General features: G+C 29.2%; 6 protein-coding genes across 6 annotated transcripts; 4 read left to right on the top strand and 2 right to left on the bottom strand.

Moving 5' to 3' along the window:
- Positions 1–2: 2 nt before the first annotated feature.
- Positions 3–2,229, top strand: LOC113789894 (replication protein A 70 kDa DNA-binding subunit-like). Its single transcript, XM_027339486.2, has 2 exons — positions 3–491; positions 556–2,229. The coding sequence occupies exons 1-2, from the start codon at positions 176–178 to the stop codon at positions 2,091–2,093; spliced, it is 1,854 nt and encodes a 617-aa protein (XP_027195287.2). The 5' UTR covers positions 3–175; the 3' UTR covers positions 2,094–2,229.
- Positions 2,230–2,407: 178 nt separating this feature from the next.
- Positions 2,408–2,998, top strand: LOC113789897 (uncharacterized). Its single transcript, XM_027339488.2, has 3 exons — positions 2,408–2,579; positions 2,646–2,792; positions 2,856–2,998. Exons 1-3 carry the CDS (start codon positions 2,436–2,438, stop codon positions 2,925–2,927), a joined length of 363 nt encoding a protein of 120 aa, XP_027195289.2. The 5' UTR covers positions 2,408–2,435; the 3' UTR covers positions 2,928–2,998.
- A 416-nt stretch (positions 2,999–3,414) lies between these two features.
- On the top strand, positions 3,415–5,047 carry LOC113789896 (uncharacterized). Its single transcript, XM_027339487.2, has 3 exons — positions 3,415–3,912; positions 3,971–4,226; positions 4,287–5,047. Exons 1-3 carry the CDS (start codon positions 3,558–3,560, stop codon positions 4,966–4,968), a joined length of 1,293 nt encoding a protein of 430 aa, XP_027195288.2. The 5' UTR covers positions 3,415–3,557; the 3' UTR covers positions 4,969–5,047.
- Positions 5,032–13,494, bottom strand: LOC113789679 (uncharacterized). Its single transcript, XM_075823523.1, is given in 5 exon segments — positions 5,032–5,755; positions 5,822–8,018; positions 8,085–10,410; positions 10,412–11,551; positions 11,639–13,494. Coding segments are annotated over 5 exon segments (7,404 nt in total). The 5' UTR covers positions 12,725–13,494; the 3' UTR covers positions 5,032–5,100.
- Positions 13,495–13,996: 502 nt separating this feature from the next.
- Vha14-1 (V-type proton ATPase subunit Vha14-1) lies at positions 13,997–14,908 on the top strand. Its single transcript, XM_027339353.2, has 2 exons — positions 13,997–14,188; positions 14,250–14,908. Exons 1-2 carry the CDS (start codon positions 14,144–14,146, stop codon positions 14,571–14,573), a joined length of 369 nt encoding a protein of 122 aa, XP_027195154.1. The 5' UTR covers positions 13,997–14,143; the 3' UTR covers positions 14,574–14,908.
- LOC113789774 (glucose-fructose oxidoreductase domain-containing protein 2) lies at positions 14,669–18,507 on the bottom strand. The gene is made up of 3 exons (XM_027339352.2): positions 16,257–18,507; positions 16,028–16,186; positions 14,669–15,947 (listed from the first exon to the last, which is right to left on the bottom strand). The coding sequence occupies exons 1-3, from the start codon at positions 16,735–16,737 to the stop codon at positions 15,028–15,030; spliced, it is 1,560 nt and encodes a 519-aa protein (XP_027195153.1). The 5' UTR covers positions 16,738–18,507; the 3' UTR covers positions 14,669–15,027.
- Between the last annotated feature and the right edge of the window lie 150 nt (positions 18,508–18,657).

The raw sequence follows: 18,657 nt of genomic DNA, 5'->3' as shown, positions 1-18,657 counted from the left end.
ATAAGCGAAAGAATATTTTCCTACTTGTTCGAATGCTACTACCTTAAATAATTCGAATTGAGTCGGCATTTTCCCTCCAAATTATCCTCAGTCAACATTTAAAAACGTCGGCGTTATTCGATATTTTTGTGATTCATAAAAAGATAGAATTTCATTAAATTGAAATTTTGGAACAATGACAAATCAATTGAAATTGAGTGATGGTTCGTTGGATTTAATTCTTGAACAACGTAATCAAAATCTTCAACCAATCGTACAGATATTGGGTGCTAAAATGATGGCTAATAATCGTTTACGTGCGGTTGTTTTTGATGGCCGTACAATTTGTCAACATTGTATTATGGTATCGGAAGAGATTGAATCTTTATTCCAAGAAGGACAATTGGATAAATTTACAATTATTCGTTTGCAACAATATTCCGTATCTTCGATACCGAAAAAAGATAATATTCCTGTCATTTTAGTTCAACAATTAGAAATTCTTCAAAAAGGTTTGTTCATTTTCTATTTTGAAAAAAAATAAATCATCAATTATCCATTTTTTTATTTCAAAAGGAGAAGAAATTGGTAGAAAACTTGATCCAGATGAATCAATCAGTTTGAGTGCTGGTAACACATCTTTTAATAATGGTTCAAATGTTGCTACTGCATCATCGTCAACATCCAATCGAAACACAATGAATGTCAGCATGAATCAATCGATTAGTTCGGCTGCATCGAATTCAGCCCAAAAGAAACCACGAATATCAGATTCCGATAATGTTGATATACGACCCGAAAATGTCTGCCCAATTAGCGTATTGACACCATTCTATAATGCTTGGACTATTCGGGCATTGTGTGTGCATAAAAGTCCTTTACGTACTTATAGTAATCAACGTGGACAAGGACGTGTTTTTAACTTTGATGTTTGTGACGATACTGGTGAAATTCGTGTTACATGTTTTAATGACGAATGTGATCGATTCTATGATTTAATTCAAAAAGATCGTTGCTATTTTATTGGCCGCGGTATGATCAAATCGGCAAACAAAAAATTTTCTTCAGTTAACAATGATTACGAAATCTCTTTGACATCGAATAGTTTTGTTAAACCTTGTGTAGATAACCAAATTGAAGCGCCAAAGTTGCGTTATAAATTCATTCCCTTGTCACGAATTGTCGAAATGGAAGCGAACAACACTGTTGATGTGATTGGTGTAATTCGTTCAGTCGGTGAATTGGATTCGATCATATCGCGAAAGACATCGAAAGAATTGTTGAAGCGTGAAGTAGTGATCGTGGATAAATCATTGGCTGAAGCACGTCTCACATTGTGGGGTGAACAGGCACAAACTTTCGATGGTCAACCTAATCAGGTTCTTGCACTGAAAGGTGCATCGATCGGTGATTTTAAAGGTAAAACTTTATCGGCACGAGATTCGACAAACATTTCTGTCGATCCAGATTTGCCGGAAAAAGATCTACTTACCACTTGGTATAGCACATTGGATCCTAGTGAAAATTTCAATCAATTATCAAAATCTGATTCACCCGCCGGTTCTAATTTCGGTCCAAATTATCGTTTTATCGCTCAGATAATACCGAAAAAAATTCAATCTGGCGAAACATTGAATTTCCAGACAGTAGCTACTGTTCAGGCATTTAGTCGTATACAGAATCATCTGTATAAATCTTGTGGTCAAAATAATTGCCAAAAGAAAGTATCCGATAATGATGGTAGCGGTACTTATCATTGTTCCAAATGTGATCGAACATCGGCCGTATTTGAATGGCGTTTAATGGTCAATGTGATGTTGACCGACGTAAGTGGTTCATTTTGGGTAACTTTATTTCAAGAACAGGCGGAAAAATTATTGGGAAAATCTGTAGCTGAACTATCAAGATTATATGAAGAAGACCAAAATCTTTACATTGCTGCTCTTGATGAAATTCGTTTCAAACAATTCAATTTTCGCATCTATACTCGTTTGGATACCTATAATGAGGAAATTCGTATGCGTCATACTGCTGGCCAGGTTTATGAATTAAAACCGAAAGCATTCATCAAAAATCTTATGCGTTCGATTGAAAATTTGTCACGACAACTTTAAACTTTTCCAAGTTTTTATAGCAAATGACATGCTATTTTCATTTTCATTGATAATATACCCGTTGATTGGTTGAATGAATTGATTTATAAAAAAAACAAAATAAAATATAATACATTTTTTTTCCATTTCCTAGAAATGTTTTTTGTTCATGTTATTCGGATATTTTCGGTGAAAAAAAAATCTATTTTAGTTTTACACCATAATAAAAGCCAAATATATTCGGTAACGGTTGAATAGTTTGATATTTTTTTTCTTTTAAAATCAAAATTTTTAAAAAAACGATCATGTTAGAAAAAAGCTTCAATTCATTTGGCCAATTGCAATCGAATTGAACACACAACAATGATGAACAAACGAAATATTATTGTTATTCAAATTATCATTATCTATTTGTTTATGGAATCTATTGAAATGTTTGAAATGCGATCCAAATTTGATGATCCAGATGATCCACAATTGATTGGACGTTTTCAATATCATCAACAAGTAATTGATTAATTAATTAATTTTTTTTGTTGACTACATTTTGTTTACATAACATTCAATGTTAAGGGTCTAAATGGACGACATCCAATGAGTTATCGTTTTGGATTTGTTGCTGATGATCATCAAAATCCATTAAGTCGTCATGAAATGAGTCATGCACCAGGTCATGTTACAGGTGCATATTCTTATATTGATGCTAATAATAAATGGCAGGTAAATTCTTATTATTATTATTTTTTCATTGGTTGATATTGAAATTCTTTTTTTAAAAAAAAGGTTGTTCAATATGAAGCACATCCTGAACATGGATTTCGTATCGTAAAACAATGGACTAAAAATCGTGATTAGAAATTCCTACAACCAAAAAAAAAAAGAAACCTCATTTACTTCAGCAGAATTTTTCATTTGTCCTTGTTACTGAATGCATATATACAAAAAAAAGCATAAAAGTTTATCATTAATTAATAAAAAAAAGATATTTTTGTCATGCAATTCAATTATCTTGTATTATTTGTATAAAAAGTTGGAGAAATAGAAAAAAAAAGAACCTTGAATTTATCGATCGATTACTAAACAAAACAAAACAAAAATATGTTTCATTTTCATTTTTTTATATATTACCGTCATCATTATGAATAATGAGGAAAAAGAAATACCCGAGAAAATTCTATGTCCATATAGGATTCTTGTTTTTGTTTGTCTTTTTTCATTGATCAAATGACGTGAACGGAATTTCCATTGTTTCTATGGTTACCCAGAATTAGAATCATTCATTTTTTTTCAATCAATATAACCAACAAAATAAAACAGTTTATAAATGAACATTTTCATCTAACGATTCGATACAATACAGAATACACACACACACATAAAAACATTAAAAATACAAATAAAAACGGTGTAAATGACCAACAATAATAAAGTATTTTGATTTTATTGTTCATTGTGTTTTCTTTTAGTTTAATTATTATACATTCGATGGCTATGATTCAAAAAATTCTAACCCTTTGTCGTTCATCATTACCATCATCATCATCATCATCATCATCATCGACTGATAGTGATGAAAAATCGATTGAACATCAAAAATCTTCATCATCAACAACATCATCGACAATAACAATGGTCAATAATGATGAAGAAAATATTATGATGATGAAACCAAAATGGCAACCAAAAAGACATTTAAATTGTTGTGGTTGTGATTGGTTTCATCTTGGAAAACAATGGCAAAATTATCGTAATAAACGACGAAATGAAGATGAAATAAAATTATTATTAATTGGTTTAGATAATGCTGGTAAAACAACATTAGCATTACATTTAGCTGGAGGTAAATTTTTTCTCTTTAAAAACAATATATTTACAATTAATTAATTCTTTTAAATCAGAATCAGTTGATGATGTTGTTTCAACAATTGGATTCTCTAAATATGAATTAAGATTACGACAGAATCGTTTTAAAATTGTTTTATATGATGTTGGTGGAAGTGCACGAATACGTTCAATATGGCATAATTATTATTCACTTGTACATGGTATAATATTTGTTATCGATTCAGCCGATCTGGAACGTATACTTGAAGTTAAACAATTATTACAGGAATTAGCATCAAATCCATTGATTCTTGGCAAGCCAATTTTAATGTAATGTCTAGTGTAGTGTTATGCTATTAATGTAGTAGAAAACTAATGAATATTTTTTAGATTCTTAAACAAACAGGATATTCCCGAAGCAATGGATGAAATTGATCTTTGTAAATTTACAAATTTTGAAGAAATTTTATCCAAATATCAATGTATAACAAAAATTGAATCAATATCAGCTAAAAAGACTGCTATTCATAGTCATAATAGTAGTAATGAAAGTCCTCATCAAATAGATTCGACAATCGATTCAGGTTTAAGATGGTTGTTAAATTGGATCGATGATCAATGGCCATTATTAAATCTACGTGTAGAACAAGAAAGTCGACAACAAATTTCAAAAGAAAATGATACAATGAGAAAAAGGATTAATCGAATTCAACAACGTATTTTAATCGAAGCCGAAAGTAAAGTACCAAATACTATTGCTGCTAACAATGAAACAAAATCGATCATTATCGATCATCAGCCAAAATCAATCGATAACATTGATAATAATAGAACAAATGATAATGAAAATATTTCATCAATCGATAATGAGAATATCGGTCATCATCATCATCATCATAAGCCAGAAATATTATTGATCCCAAATGTAACAAACGAACAACCAACAGCAACAACAACAACAACAACAACAATGGATGAATCAATATCAACAAAATCTCCAACCGATTCAACACAATCGATACGGCCACCATTAAAACGAACGAATAAAATTTATCCACAAAATATTGATTAATTTCCAGTTTTTTTTTAAATTTCATTATTTAAATTTTTTTTCTCATAATTTTTATTAAAAATAAAATTATCAAATACAATTGGGCAAAATATTAAAATTTAGAAAAAATGGTGACAAGAAAAAAAATCAAAATCAAACTGTCGTAACTAAACATGTTTTACGATTTGAATTTGAATTCAAAGTCGATGATGATGATGATGATGAATCAATAGTATTGTTGGATAATGATGGATCATCTTTTCTAGTTTTATTATTTTTTTGTTTTTCAATAAATTTTCCATCATTTTTGTTGTTATTTGTATCGGCCATATTTGAATCGTTGTTGTTGTTGACAATATTCATTGACATTTGATGATTAATGTTTGATTCTTGATCAATAAATTGATCATTGCTGTTATTATTATTATTATTTTTATTTTGACATGGTGATTTTACAAATGTCATGAATGTAAAATTATTATTTATCGGTTCTTGTTGTTGTTGTTGTGTGATTATTGATTGTGATTTATTTTGATTATTACGTTGATGATTCAATGATCCATAATGATAACCATGTGGTGGTTGTTGTTGTTGTTGTTGTTGATAACGATATTCATCAAATTTTGGTGACATTTTCAATGTTGTTGAAATATTATGATTGGATCGATTCATCATCATCATCATTGATAATTGATTAGGATAATTATCATCATCAACAACATCTTTAATTGGTAATGAATCATATGTTGTACTACGTGTAAGATTTGTTTTCATCATTATCATTGTTTCATGATGATTTGCCAATGATCTAAATGTGGAAAGATTTAAATTTAGAAAAAAAAATTTTTATTCGAATTATTAATGAAACAATTACCTTCGTGTGGGAATTAGACGATCAAACATGGAACCAGTAACGGATGACTTATCAATAAATTCCTGTGATCCACCACTAACTGATGCTGATGTTTTTAATGAATGTCTTTGATTCAATGGTAATGCTGGTGTGGGTAATGTTTCAATGGTTGGCGATTGTTGTTGATCTAATTTATCATGAGTACTTTTACTACGTGGCCAGAATTTTATTTTTGATTTAACATTATTATTATCATGTTTTTTGCTCGGTTTTGGTGATGAAAATAATTTCGATTTAATATTTGATAATAAAGATTTTTCTTTGGATTTTATTGATACAGTTGGATTATCATTATTAGATTGTTGTTGTTTTGACAATAATGGTGAATGGCCAACATGATGATGATGAAGGGGATGGTTTGCTGTCGATGTAGTTGATAATCTAGGTGGACTATCTAAAAGTAAATCTATTTCATTATTTGTTTCAGCATCCGCACCAACTATTGGATGACGATCAAAATATTTAGATGATGTTTTCACAGTCGATGATGATGATGATGATGATAATGATGATTTATTTTGAAAATATCGGGCATGACTTTGTACAACTTGTTTACGATGTTTACTTGTAAACATCATATCACGATCTTCAAAATCAGCTTTCGTATTATTATTCATTATCATGAATTTATGTCCACGTTGTAATGAACGTGAATTTTGTACAAAATTCAATGATCGATCATGATGATGATGTTGATTAAATGAATTGAACTGTTGATTAAAACCATTGGTAAAATCTAATTCTTCCATTCTATCATTAGTATTATTATTATTACGATTACGGCTATTTGGACGATAACGTGTTTCCGATTCTAAATCTTCTAAACGTTCTAATTGATGACCACCATACGATTCGTCACTATTATTATTATTATTATTATTGTGATGACTAAATGAATGAACACTAGCTGATGATTTTGGTTGACTCGAATGTTTCATTGTTGTTGATGATGATGATGATAATGATTTTGTTGCTCTTGTTTTATTGTTCATCATCATGGCTGTTGCTGCTGTTTGTGGTGATGTTGATAACATTTGTGCTAAAAATGGATCATTTATTGATGGATTTGGGTCAATATTTGGTTTATTATACAATACAATCGTAGCTGTATTTGATTCATTTGTTGTTGTTGTGGTTGTAGTAGTTGTTTGACCATCAACAGAATCAATCGGATTTGTTGAATTATTCGATATGATTGTTGCACACGGATCATAATCATCCAATGGTAATATTTCCGAAATATCTGTATCCGATTGATCTGATTCATAATAATTATATCCTATTGGTTGATCATTTTTGTTACGTTTCAAATCATTTTTATTATATGTACGTTGATCACATCCATTTTCCATTTCATCATCATCATCATCATCATCAGTATTTACCTTGGATGATTTATTAATTTCTCGTTTTTGTTTTGGTTCTGTTTGATTGGAATGATGAGCAATTGGTTTCATTTTTGGCAATGTACGCGATACTTGTTGTGGAACATTTCGTAATGGATTATAAGTTTTCATCAATGAATGTTGATTATCATTAATTGATGAAAATTTACTATGATGATGATGATGATGATAACCATCGGCTGTACTTAACGATGATGATGAATCTTTAACCGAAGAATCATCATCATCATCATTAACACATGATTGAACTAATGTATTAATTTCTTTGGCACAATTCGAAGCAGCTTTTGCAACTAATAAATCTTGACTATTTGATTTACGTAATGGTATATTATCGATACCAATATCCGATATTTCAGAATCAATACTACTAGCCGAACTTTGTGACATTAATGAATGATGATCAATAATTGATGGTGGTTTTGTATTATCCAACAAACTATGTGCACTACGATCATCAAATGAACCTGTATCGGAATGATCACCATTACCATTGATTACCGTTGGTTGTAATTGTTGTTGGTGTTGATTATTTTTATTCAAAATTGTTGTACGTGTAGTTGGTATTGGAATAATTTTCGATACATTCTTATGATGATTTGCTGGGCTAGTACGATTTGTAGCAGTATTATCACGTTTTGGTTTTCTTGGCGAATTTTTTACGTTCGATTGACATTGATTTGATGATTGACCATCGGCTGATTGTCTTTGTGGATATGTTGTTGCTGCTGGTGATGATGATTCGCGTGATACTATGATTAGTAAAAGAATTTCATTAAATTAGAAAGAATTTTATTGAATCATAAGCAAAAACAAACCTTGTGTACAGATTATATAGGTTTTTTCATCATCATCAAAATTATCATCGTGATGATGATGATGCTGATGATGATGATAATGACGATCCATTGATCGGCTTGAACGATTATTGTTTATTGGTCCGGAATTTGATGAGGTTTGTCTAAAATTGTTATCCACATTATTATGATGAATTTTCGGCAACGAACCCAAAACATTCTGGTTACTGTCCTGCTGTTGTTGTTGTTGTTGTGACTGTATTTTGGTTGTCTTGGCAACATTTGCAAGATTTCGTTGTCGATGCGACATCGATGATGATGTTGAAACAACAGACGATGAACGTATTCCAGTTGTTTTATTTATGTTTCCTGTATGATTCTGTCCAGATGATGCCGATGATGAAGTGTTGACATTTGAATTGATACCAAGATTAATAACAGCATCTAATAATTGATAATCATCAACATCATCATCAACAGTAATAGTTGGTTTGGTCGTTTTTGATTCTGTTGATGGTGGCGGGTGTGGTTGATTACTTTCTTCGCGATTATTATTATTATTGTTGTTGTTGTTGCTGTTATTGTCCGAATTTGGTGCAATCGTAGTTGAATCTGTAGCGGTATTATTACTAGTATTACCAATACCATTATCCGAATCGAATGAAAGTGATGATAATGATGAATGACATTCAGAAAATTGTATCGGTGTATCTTCAACAAAGAATTGTCGACGTTGATCACCAATAGCACCAACTGATTGTGCACCCGATGATGGTACATCAATCATTGGTTTTGACAATGATTTACGCAATAATGGTGATTGTTGTTGCGATGAAATTGATTGCTGACCAATGACGTTGCTATTGTTCTGATGATTCATCGTCATGATCGATATTTGTGAAGAATTTTTCGTCATTACTGATGACGAATGTTGTTTATTATTATTATTATTATTATTTGTACGTGGTGATTTATGATGATTATTCTGTTGATTATATAATGGTCTTCGATTATTAGTATCGGTAATTGAAGAATTTTTTGGCGTTGAAGATGATGAAGAAGATGATGATGATTTTATCGATTTCTTTTTGGTTGGTAATGCAAATTCAATACATTTCTTCAAAATTTGTTCATCTTCATCATCATCATCATCTTCGGATACAGATTTCTTGATTGTTTCATTTTTCACAGTAATTGATGATGATGATTGCTGTTGTTGTTGGTCATGGCTATCTTTTTTTCTTGAAAAATCATCATCACAATGATTTTCTTTAAATTTTTCTTTGACAATATTTTCATTACATTTATTCACCATTTGTTTATCATCTTTATCATTATCATTTGATTTCATCACTGTAACATCATCATCGTCGTCGTCACCAATCGATTGTTCAACATTTGATGTAATCGAAACATTGATTGTCGTTTGTTCAACAATCGATGAATGATCTTGATTATTATCATCATCATCATTATCATCAACATTCAAAGAACTAAGACTTGTAGCATGTGAAAATATGGCTGGAGTATCTTCGGTTTCGAATTTAATTGCCGAATCTTGATTGAAATATTCAGCATCAGTAGTTTTATGATCATTTTCATTAGTTGATTTTGTATCATTATTCCATCGAGTATTATTATTGTTTTTATCCGTTCTTATTATTCGATCAATAACATCATTAGTTGTTGTTGTTGTTGTTGATGATGGTTTCGGTGGCAATATAGGCTTTTTATTTGATTCATCGATTGATTTGGATGAAATTCTTGATACATTACGATTCAATTTTATTGTAGATGTTAGATTTATTGGTGATAGATTATTCGGTGTATTTTTCGAAGTTTTATCAACATTATTTTCAAGACTAGTATTCGAAACTTTTGAAGATAATTTTGGTTTTGTTTTCTTTAAATGATCTTCATTTTCACGTTCATCTTCATAGATTGATTTCAGATCAATATCATGTAAATCGGATAATGATGGTGCAAGACTGAACGCTAATGGTGTACCTTCAGTTTCGTAGATTTTTACTGAATCTTCACCAACAGATTCGGATGTTGGTTTTCCACCTCCACTTCTATTACGATGCGAATGATGATGATGATGATGATGTCGACCACTCAATTCATGTCCATCTTCATCATCTTTATATCGTTCACTAAAATCGGTTGTATAATCAAGTTCATCATTATCATCATCAATAATTTCTGATGTTTCATCTTGATGAATAAATGCTTTATGGCTATTATTATTATTATTATTACCTAATGTTTGATTATTGATAGGAATTTGGCACTTTGAATCTCCTGAATAGATATCATAATCAGAAGAAATACCATCAGAAATGATCGGAAGAATGATTATTATTATCACAGGTAATTCTTGTTGTGATTGTTGCTGTTGATGAAGATGATGATGATTGTGATGATGATGGACTTTGATCATTACATTTTCGATTAACATTACCTAATGATGATCGATTTGATTTATTATTATTATTATTATTGGATTGTTGTTGTAGATGATGATGTTGATGTTGATATGAAGCTGATACAAATGATGAATCTGGTGTTGATTTAGTCATAATAATTGTTTGACCATTATTATTATTAATATTTCGTCGTATACTATCATGACTTGTTGAACGTGAAAATCTTGAACGATTATGATTTGATGAGCCAAAATTAAATGATTTACTCAGATCGATTGGTATAATTTCATCATTATTATTATTATTCAAATTATTCAATGTTGATAGATTTGCAATTTCATTTTTAATTGCTTTCATTTTTCTCATCGGAAACGATGAAATTGATAATGATGTTGATAATCTTTGATGATGATTATTTGTTTGATTTTGTTGTTGTTGTTGTTGTCCATCATTATTGAATGATGAATGTATCAGATATGCATGTGATGTAACTAAATGTTTATATGTTGCCATTGCTCCTTCACGTATTGTACGATGTTTTGAATGTATTAATTTTGCCAATTTTGTTATAGCATTTGATTCGATCATTAGTATTTGATCACGGCTTGATTCTTCTGTCAATACAGTGAATACAGATAGATTTGATAATATAACACAGGCATTACTAACAACATCTAATGATGATGATTCTAAATGATTTAATAACATTAATATAACATTATGTTCACGTAATATTTGTCGATATTTTTCCTCTGTTGCCAGATATGATGATATGTTACGAAGAATACGACCACTTGCCTCAACAACCGATATGGATAGTTTACTAATTTTATTATCATTATTATCAGTATTTTTACATGAATTATTATTATCTGGAGATGTATTTTTTCTTATCGAATCATTATCATTGGATGTAATTTTCATTGATTTTATTAAAAATTCTAAACCACCATTAACACGACAAAAATCAGCTTTATTCTGTGGTGATGAAGCTGTAAGATTACCCAATGCTGCTAATAAACATTTTATTGTTGATTCTTTTTTCACAATCAGCATTGACTAGAAATAAATGAATAAATAAATAATTTTTTTTTATTTTGAATAAACCAAAATCAATGGTTAACAACAAAGAAAAAACAAACTTACATTAGTCAGATGAGTTACAGTTTTAACATCACGCATTGTTTGCATACTAATATAATTAGTATCCCAGCTTAGATTCTGTATTACTTTTGCAATTGCTTGTATAAGATCTTCATTCGATGATATACGAAGTAATTCAATTAAAACAATTAGAAAAGATTTTTTCGATCCTAATAATGATTTTACTTGTGGATTATTAAATGTAACATGTGTCAATATCATTAATGAATATAAACGTATTTTATAACAATCTTCATTATGTGAATCACCATGACATTTATAATCGATTTTAATTACTTCGGAAATAACAAAAACACCACCAAAATATTCAATAAATTCAATTGATTGTTGTTCGCTACACATTTTATATAGATCAATAATTAAATTACATGGATGATCAACCGATTCGGGTGTTGAATCCGGTTGATTTTCTAAAAATTTTTTCAACAAAATTTCAACAAATGCTTTAAGATCTTCAAGTATTTTTAATATTTTTAATTCTTTACGATTACGTTTTGTATGTTGTACAATATTATTTAATGCTTGTATAAGATTACGATGTACACGTGATTGTTGTTGTTGTTGTAATTGTTCAAGATTAAAATCATCATGATCATCCATTGTTTGTTGATGTATTAGTCGTATTAACATCGGTACATAACCACAATTACGCATCTCTTGACATAATAATGGTGATTCAGACATGAAACATAATTTTTTAGCAAATTCTTCGGTTGATGACATTTTCATCATTTCTAATAATGAACATAACATTTCAGAATTTTTTATCATTTTATTTTTATTATTCATATCATTATCATCATCATCATCATCACTATTATCATCATTTCGCAATGTTGCTGTTGTTATTGTTGTCGATGATGAATCGATTGATGAAACCATTGTCGATGATGATGATGATGCCGATGATATACCCGAATCGATACGTTTTTGTTGTTGTTGTTTTCCAACAATTTTTTTTATTGTTGTTGTTTTTCGATCATCATCATTATCTGTATCGACATTTTTTATTGATTCATTATCATTATTATCATCATCATTATCAGTATTTGTTTTTGTTTTAATCATTTTTAAATTTAATTTAAAGGAATTGTAAAATTGGAAAAAAAGGCACTAGAATAAACACAAAGATAAATGAATGAATGAATGAAAAAAAATGATTTCAGAATTCCGATTTTTTTCTCTATGGTTTTCAAAACAGAAACCAAAATAAAGAAAAAAAATGTGCAAATAAAGATGAGCATGTATTGGAAGAATTGAATCCACCAATGAAGAAACCATCACCATACATACAAACGATAATCAGGGTATATAAGGTCTTACATTCTCTTGCACACACCAACACACACACACAAGATATACACCATACCACAAATTGAAAGCAAAAAAAGCACTTGTAGTGGTTCGTGGTAAGTATTTTTTTTTAAGAAAAAAAATATGGTGGCTGATATATCACCATCGATCCGATTAATAACAGGTCCAAAGAAGAACAACAAATTTTTTTTTTTTGCTGTTCTCAAGGTTCGTTTATTTTAAATGAATTGTTTAGAATATTTTTTTTTCAAAATTTCACTTGTTTATATTTTGCTGGAATCGTGTTTTGTTGTTCGGATTTTGGTTTTTGGTTTTTGGTATTTTTTTGATCTTCATTTCATCCACTTAATCATGAGTTAATGATGTTATCATTTGTTTATATTGTTTGTTATGATTTCCATTCGAAATTTTCTCGATTTTGCAGCATATAGCATCTTCGTTTTTTCTTCCTATATTCGGTCCTTCACTACCATCTCCTTGTTCATTCTGTATTGCGGTATATAATGTAAATAAATAGAAAAACAAAACTTTGTCTTCTTGGGGAAATACACAAACAAACACAGAGAGAGAGAGAGAGAGAGAGAGAGAGAGAGAGAGAGAGAGAGAGAGAGAGAGAGAGAGAGAGAGAGAGAGAGAGAGAGAGAGAGAGAGAGAGAGAAAAAAAAAATAATGATAACAGAAATAAATGATGGAAAAATTCCATATAGCACTTCAATACTTCAAAAGAGTATATGCGGCATTCAGATAACCACATTTATCCAAAAAAAAAAAAAAAAATAAAATAAAGTTTGTTAGGATTCGACGCACCATTTTATCATTTGTAGGGTTTATGAAGATTTTTTTTTGTTCATTCACCATTATTTATATATTTCGAGTTTACTGATCGACACATGATAACCTAACCTAATCGAACATTCTTATAGTCATTATTTCATTCAACTTAACCTAATTGAACCAATCATTGAAAATTTTTGAATGAAATTTTTAAAATTTTTCGACAATAGATGTCACTCGATGCAATGGAAATTAAGGCGTTTTGAGTCAGCATATTTTCTGTTTTTGGTCCATTCGAGTTTCATTCATTTGTTATCATCATTGCATTTTTTGTTTTGTTTACTGATTTTGGAACCGGATTTATTCCTTAGAAAAAAATAACCAAACAAATTAACAAAAATGGCACTAACACGTGGTAAATTAATTGCCGTCATCGGTGATGAGGTAAGTGTGTAGATTTCGGAAAAAAAAATTAATTTTATCAATCTTGAAAATTGATAAATAGGATACCTGCGTTGGATTCCTGTTCGGTGGAATTGGCGAAGTGAATCGTAGTAAATCACCATCACATAATTTTCTTGTTGTCGAAAAGAATACATTACCATCGGAAATTGAATCAACATTTCAGGCATTTTTAAAACGTGATGATATCGATATCATATTGATTAATCAGAATATTGCCGAAATTATACGACACGCAATCGATGCACATACAGCACCAATACCTGCAATATTGGAAATACCATCAAAAGATCAACCATATGATCCACAAAAGGATTCAATTTTACGTCGTGCCAAAGGTCTTTATTCAGCTGAAGAATATCGTTAAGAAAACGAAATTACCAAAAAAAAAAATATATACTTGCTAGTCGTCATTCCCATATTTAATCATTATTTATATCCGAACAAAATATCCAAGAAATATAATAATAAGAAAATATAAATTTTAATCAAGTTTTTCATACAAACGACTAAACAAAAAGGAAAAATTCAAAGTTTTTAAAAAAAAATCATTAATTAATCTCCATGCTAATTAATCATTATTATTATTGACTAGAAAAACAAATTCTGAAAAAAAGGGTTACAATTTCAATCAATATTCATGTTTTGTTTGTTTTGCTTGTTTGTTTTTTACATTAAAAAAAAACATATTGAAAAAAATTATCCATGTTGTCAATATAAATGCTTGTTCATTGATAATTATGATTTGAGGTCATAATTTGTTTATATAAGTAGATCTTTTGTTTTGATGTTTTTTAAAAAAAAAAAATTGAAAAAAAATTTCAATCAAATAAATGTATACGAATCCATTCACGTAAATCGGATGATTTTCTTATCGATTCTAATACTGATTGTAGATAGATACCATCATCAAATGAAACAGCTTGATTAACTGGATCTTTAATCCATTGTATCATTTCATGTTTTTGTTGTTGTTGTTGTTTAGATTGTCGTTGTTGTTGTTGTTGTTGTTTTCCATTTATCATATTATGATCATTAAATACACCATTTGACATGATAATTGAATTATCATCATCATCATCATCATTATTATCATCGTGATGATGATCATGGTGATGGTGGTGGTGGTGGCCATTCGATGATGATGAATGTAAAAAATTATTATTATTATTATTATTATTATTCGTTGTGCCATGAAATGCATTTTTTAATGCCTGTATCATTAATCGTATACCGATTAAATAGATTTTTGGATAAACATTATATGATGATGATGATGATGATGATGATGATGTTTCATATGGATAATGATGATAATGTTTTGTTGTTGTTGTTGTTGTTGTTGTAATTGGTAAATCTTGTAATTTATATAATAATGTTTCACGTCCAAAAACATTATTATCATTTAATAATGGCTGTTGTAATGCTGTTATTAACATACGATTGGAATCGATATTATTTTTAATTGAATCATTATTATTTGTACGAAATGCATATAGATCACCATCACGACAAACAAGATAACCATTTGTACCATAAACATATATTTCATGTTTAGGTTGACAATTATAATGATGGCCATTAAGCTGTATATTGGCAATGATTGGATCATCTTTAATTGCTGTCAATAATTTTGTTTTATTATTTTTATTCATCATCATCATTGAACGTTTGTCATTGATCATTGGATGTAATTCCATTTGAAAATTAACATAATCTTCAGTTGTATTAAAACGAATGGCTGAATAAATTTTCCAAAAATTATAAATGATAATTTTTTTCATAGAAAACAAAATCAAAAACAAAATAAAAGTAAATTACCATTTTGACTAAGCTGTTTAAAACATTGGATCATTCCATGAACACGATGTGCACGATAATCGGTTAGAAAACTAATTATATCGATCATATTCGTACCATATAATGATAATAATCCACCACCCATATGTTTATCCCAGATGATTGATTTTTCCTTATAAACTATCAAATAATAATAATGTCAATTCGAAAAAAAACCAAATAACTGTAGTATCTTTTTTTTGCTAATTACCCGAAATAACATCACACATAACTGTTGCATTAATCAATCGTATATGACCAAGAAAATTTTCATCAATTATTAAACGACGCATTATATTAAATGTTGGTACAAAACGTAAACCTGTCAAAAATAATGTTATCAATGCCGGATAATTTGATGCAGCTTTACGCATTGTAACCGTATCCTTTAATGAATGTGATGGTGGCCAATCACAAATAACATGTTTACCAATACCACAGGCTTTGGATGCAATTTGATTATGATAATGTGGTGGACATGCTGTTATAATTAATTGTACCGATGGTAATAATAATACTTTATCAATAATCGATGAATAAAATGGTATTGAACGTGAATGACTTAAATTTTTAGCATCATCAACATTTGGTGACCAAATACCTTCAATACAGAAACCTTGTTCCTGTAATTGATCGATCAATAATTGGGCTAATGTACCCGAACCAAAAAAACCAACACCAGGTAACACCATTTTTTTTCTTCGATTTTTTTCGGCAATTGTTTGATTGAAAATTTTAAAAAAGTCAACAAAATAAAAAATCAAATCACAAAACAGAAATCAATTTCCTTCAAACTTTGGCTTTGCCACCGCACACACACACACACACAATAAGTTGTTATTGTTGTTATCGTATTTTACACTTTAAAGAAAACGTTATCACTTTTGTAATAATAATCATCAACTATAGATACACAAAAAAATACTTCCATTGATGAGATATTTAATATTTTGACATTTCTATGTTGATGATGATGTGTATTGCAATCAATTTTTTGTTGTTGATGCTTATAACAACAGTGACAGGAAAAAATCAGCCATCAGTAATCATATTTTAATACCATGACATTTCATCGATTCAAATCCAATATGTGAAAAAAAACAACAACAAAACATAAATGTGTAACCAATGTTAAACAAACACATTTTGAAAAAAAACAAAAAACAAAACAAAAAAACTAACAATAATAACGATGATTATTTAATTAATCCTTTTTTGTTGTTGTTGAATTTGGGTGTGGAAAAAGAATGGAATTGAAAATAATCAATTGATTTTAGAGAATTTTTCTGATGAATTTCGATTCAAAGATGGTGGTGGTAGTAGTAGCATTTGAAACAAAAACTTTTGAAACAAACATCATTTCATTTATAAATGTATCGGTTTTGTTTTCGGTAATTTTTTCTCTTTTTTTATTACCATCATTATTATTATTATCATTGATGATTATCATCATAATCATAATATTCATCATTTAATGTTGGAGAAGAAAAAAAAACACATCAATAAACACGAAATCTAAATCAGTTTGGAAAAATCAGCATGGCACATACACACACACACACACAATAAAACAAAAACAAAAAACACAGGAAATCAATATATTTCTCGATGAAATAAATATCACATCATATAATACATCTGAGTGAAATAACTGTCAGTATGTTTGTGTGTGTGTATTGAAATGTTTACAAAAAAATTGTTATTTTTATAATATCACAGACAAACACATGTTTACTACTCAATGAGAGAGAGAAAATTTCAACATTTCAAAGAACCCATAGATTGAATTGATATATATAGCAAATATTGTATATAGTGATAAACAAACGGAATGATGATGATAATTTTGAAAATTGCTTCATAGAATGTCAGTTACGGTAAATCATAATAATAATAACCGTACGTTTACACGCACGCGTTATTCGAGATTGATGTTGTTTTTTGTTGTGATGTGATGCAACAGAGAAACAAAAACAAATTAAAATAAATTTGGCGCGTTAAATTTTTACGAAGAAGAAATTTTCATATAACAGGATGCCCAATCACATCACATCAACATCAAATCAATAAATAAATGATGATTGGATATCATCGATTGTGATTCATTACACGAACATTTGTTGCAAAAAAAAAAAAAAAAAAAATTTCATGGTCATCATTTTATCTTCGTTTTCTTGTAATTCAACTGACCGAATATTGTTTGATATCAGTTGAATATATGAACGAGAAAACATTTTCTTCTCTTTCTTCATCATCACATCATCATCGTTTTTGATGCAAATATTTTTTTTAATTTTCAAAATGTCAAAAGTAGAAAAAAAAATAAAGGATGCAGTCTTTTTTTTTTTTACTTTTCTGACAAAATACAAACACCTGGAATGTGTGTTTTGTCGTCGAGGACAACGATAACGACAACGACAACGACGACGATGAAATAAAATTTAAAATATACAAGCACAAGTTGTTGTTGCTGTGCAAATGCGTTTTTTTTTCTCTTTTGTTTTTGCAAAGAAATTCCTTCTTTTTTTTTTTGGTTTCAGTCAAAGTCAATGTCGATGTCGATGTTACCCTATATATTTTTTTTTCTTGAAAACAAATTTCAAAAAAAAGTT

The sequence above is a fragment of the Dermatophagoides pteronyssinus genome, unplaced genomic scaffold (genome assembly GCF_027571235.1).
Source record: "Dermatophagoides pteronyssinus isolate colony J.1.1.1.1 unplaced genomic scaffold, Derpt_VIB-CSIC_2022.12 sq0030, whole genome shotgun sequence".
NCBI classification, from domain to species: Eukaryota; Metazoa; Arthropoda; class Arachnida; order Sarcoptiformes; family Pyroglyphidae; genus Dermatophagoides; species Dermatophagoides pteronyssinus.
This window is presented reverse-complemented; position numbering and strand designations above follow the sequence as displayed.

Excerpts from the sequence above, each read along its gene's own strand:
- LOC113789894 (XM_027339486.2), top strand. The coding sequence starts at position 176 with ATGACAAATCAATTGAAATTGAGTGATGGTTCGTTGGATTTAATTCTT. Across the intron at positions 492-555 it reads ATTAGAAATTCTTCAAAAAG|GAGAAGAAATTGGTAGAAAA; the intron begins GTTTGTTCATTT and ends TTATTTCAAAAG.
- LOC113789897 (XM_027339488.2), top strand. The coding sequence starts at position 2,436 with ATGATGAACAAACGAAATATTATTGTTATTCAAATTATCATTATCTAT. Across the intron at positions 2,580-2,645 it reads GTTTTCAATATCATCAACAA|GGTCTAAATGGACGACATCC; the intron begins GTAATTGATTAA and ends TTCAATGTTAAG. Across the intron at positions 2,793-2,855 it reads ATGCTAATAATAAATGGCAG|GTTGTTCAATATGAAGCACA; the intron begins GTAAATTCTTAT and ends TTTAAAAAAAAG.
- LOC113789896 (XM_027339487.2), top strand. The coding sequence starts at position 3,558 with ATGGCTATGATTCAAAAAATTCTAACCCTTTGTCGTTCATCATTACCA. Across the intron at positions 3,913-3,970 it reads AGCATTACATTTAGCTGGAG|AATCAGTTGATGATGTTGTT; the intron begins GTAAATTTTTTC and ends CTTTTAAATCAG. Across the intron at positions 4,227-4,286 it reads CTTGGCAAGCCAATTTTAAT|ATTCTTAAACAAACAGGATA; the intron begins GTAATGTCTAGT and ends AATATTTTTTAG.
- Vha14-1 (XM_027339353.2), top strand. The coding sequence starts at position 14,144 with ATGGCACTAACACGTGGTAAATTAATTGCCGTCATCGGTGATGAG. Across the intron at positions 14,189-14,249 it reads TTGCCGTCATCGGTGATGAG|GATACCTGCGTTGGATTCCT; the intron begins GTAAGTGTGTAG and ends ATTGATAAATAG.
- LOC113789774 (XM_027339352.2), bottom strand. The coding sequence starts at position 16,737 with ATGGTGTTACCTGGTGTTGGTTTTTTTGGTTCGGGTACATTAGCCCAA. Across the intron at positions 16,187-16,256 it reads TATGTGTGATGTTATTTCGG|TTTATAAGGAAAAATCAATC; the intron begins GTAATTAGCAAA and ends ATTATTTGATAG. Across the intron at positions 15,948-16,027 it reads TAAACAGCTTAGTCAAAATG|CCATTCGTTTTAATACAACT; the intron begins GTAATTTACTTT and ends AAATTTATTCAG.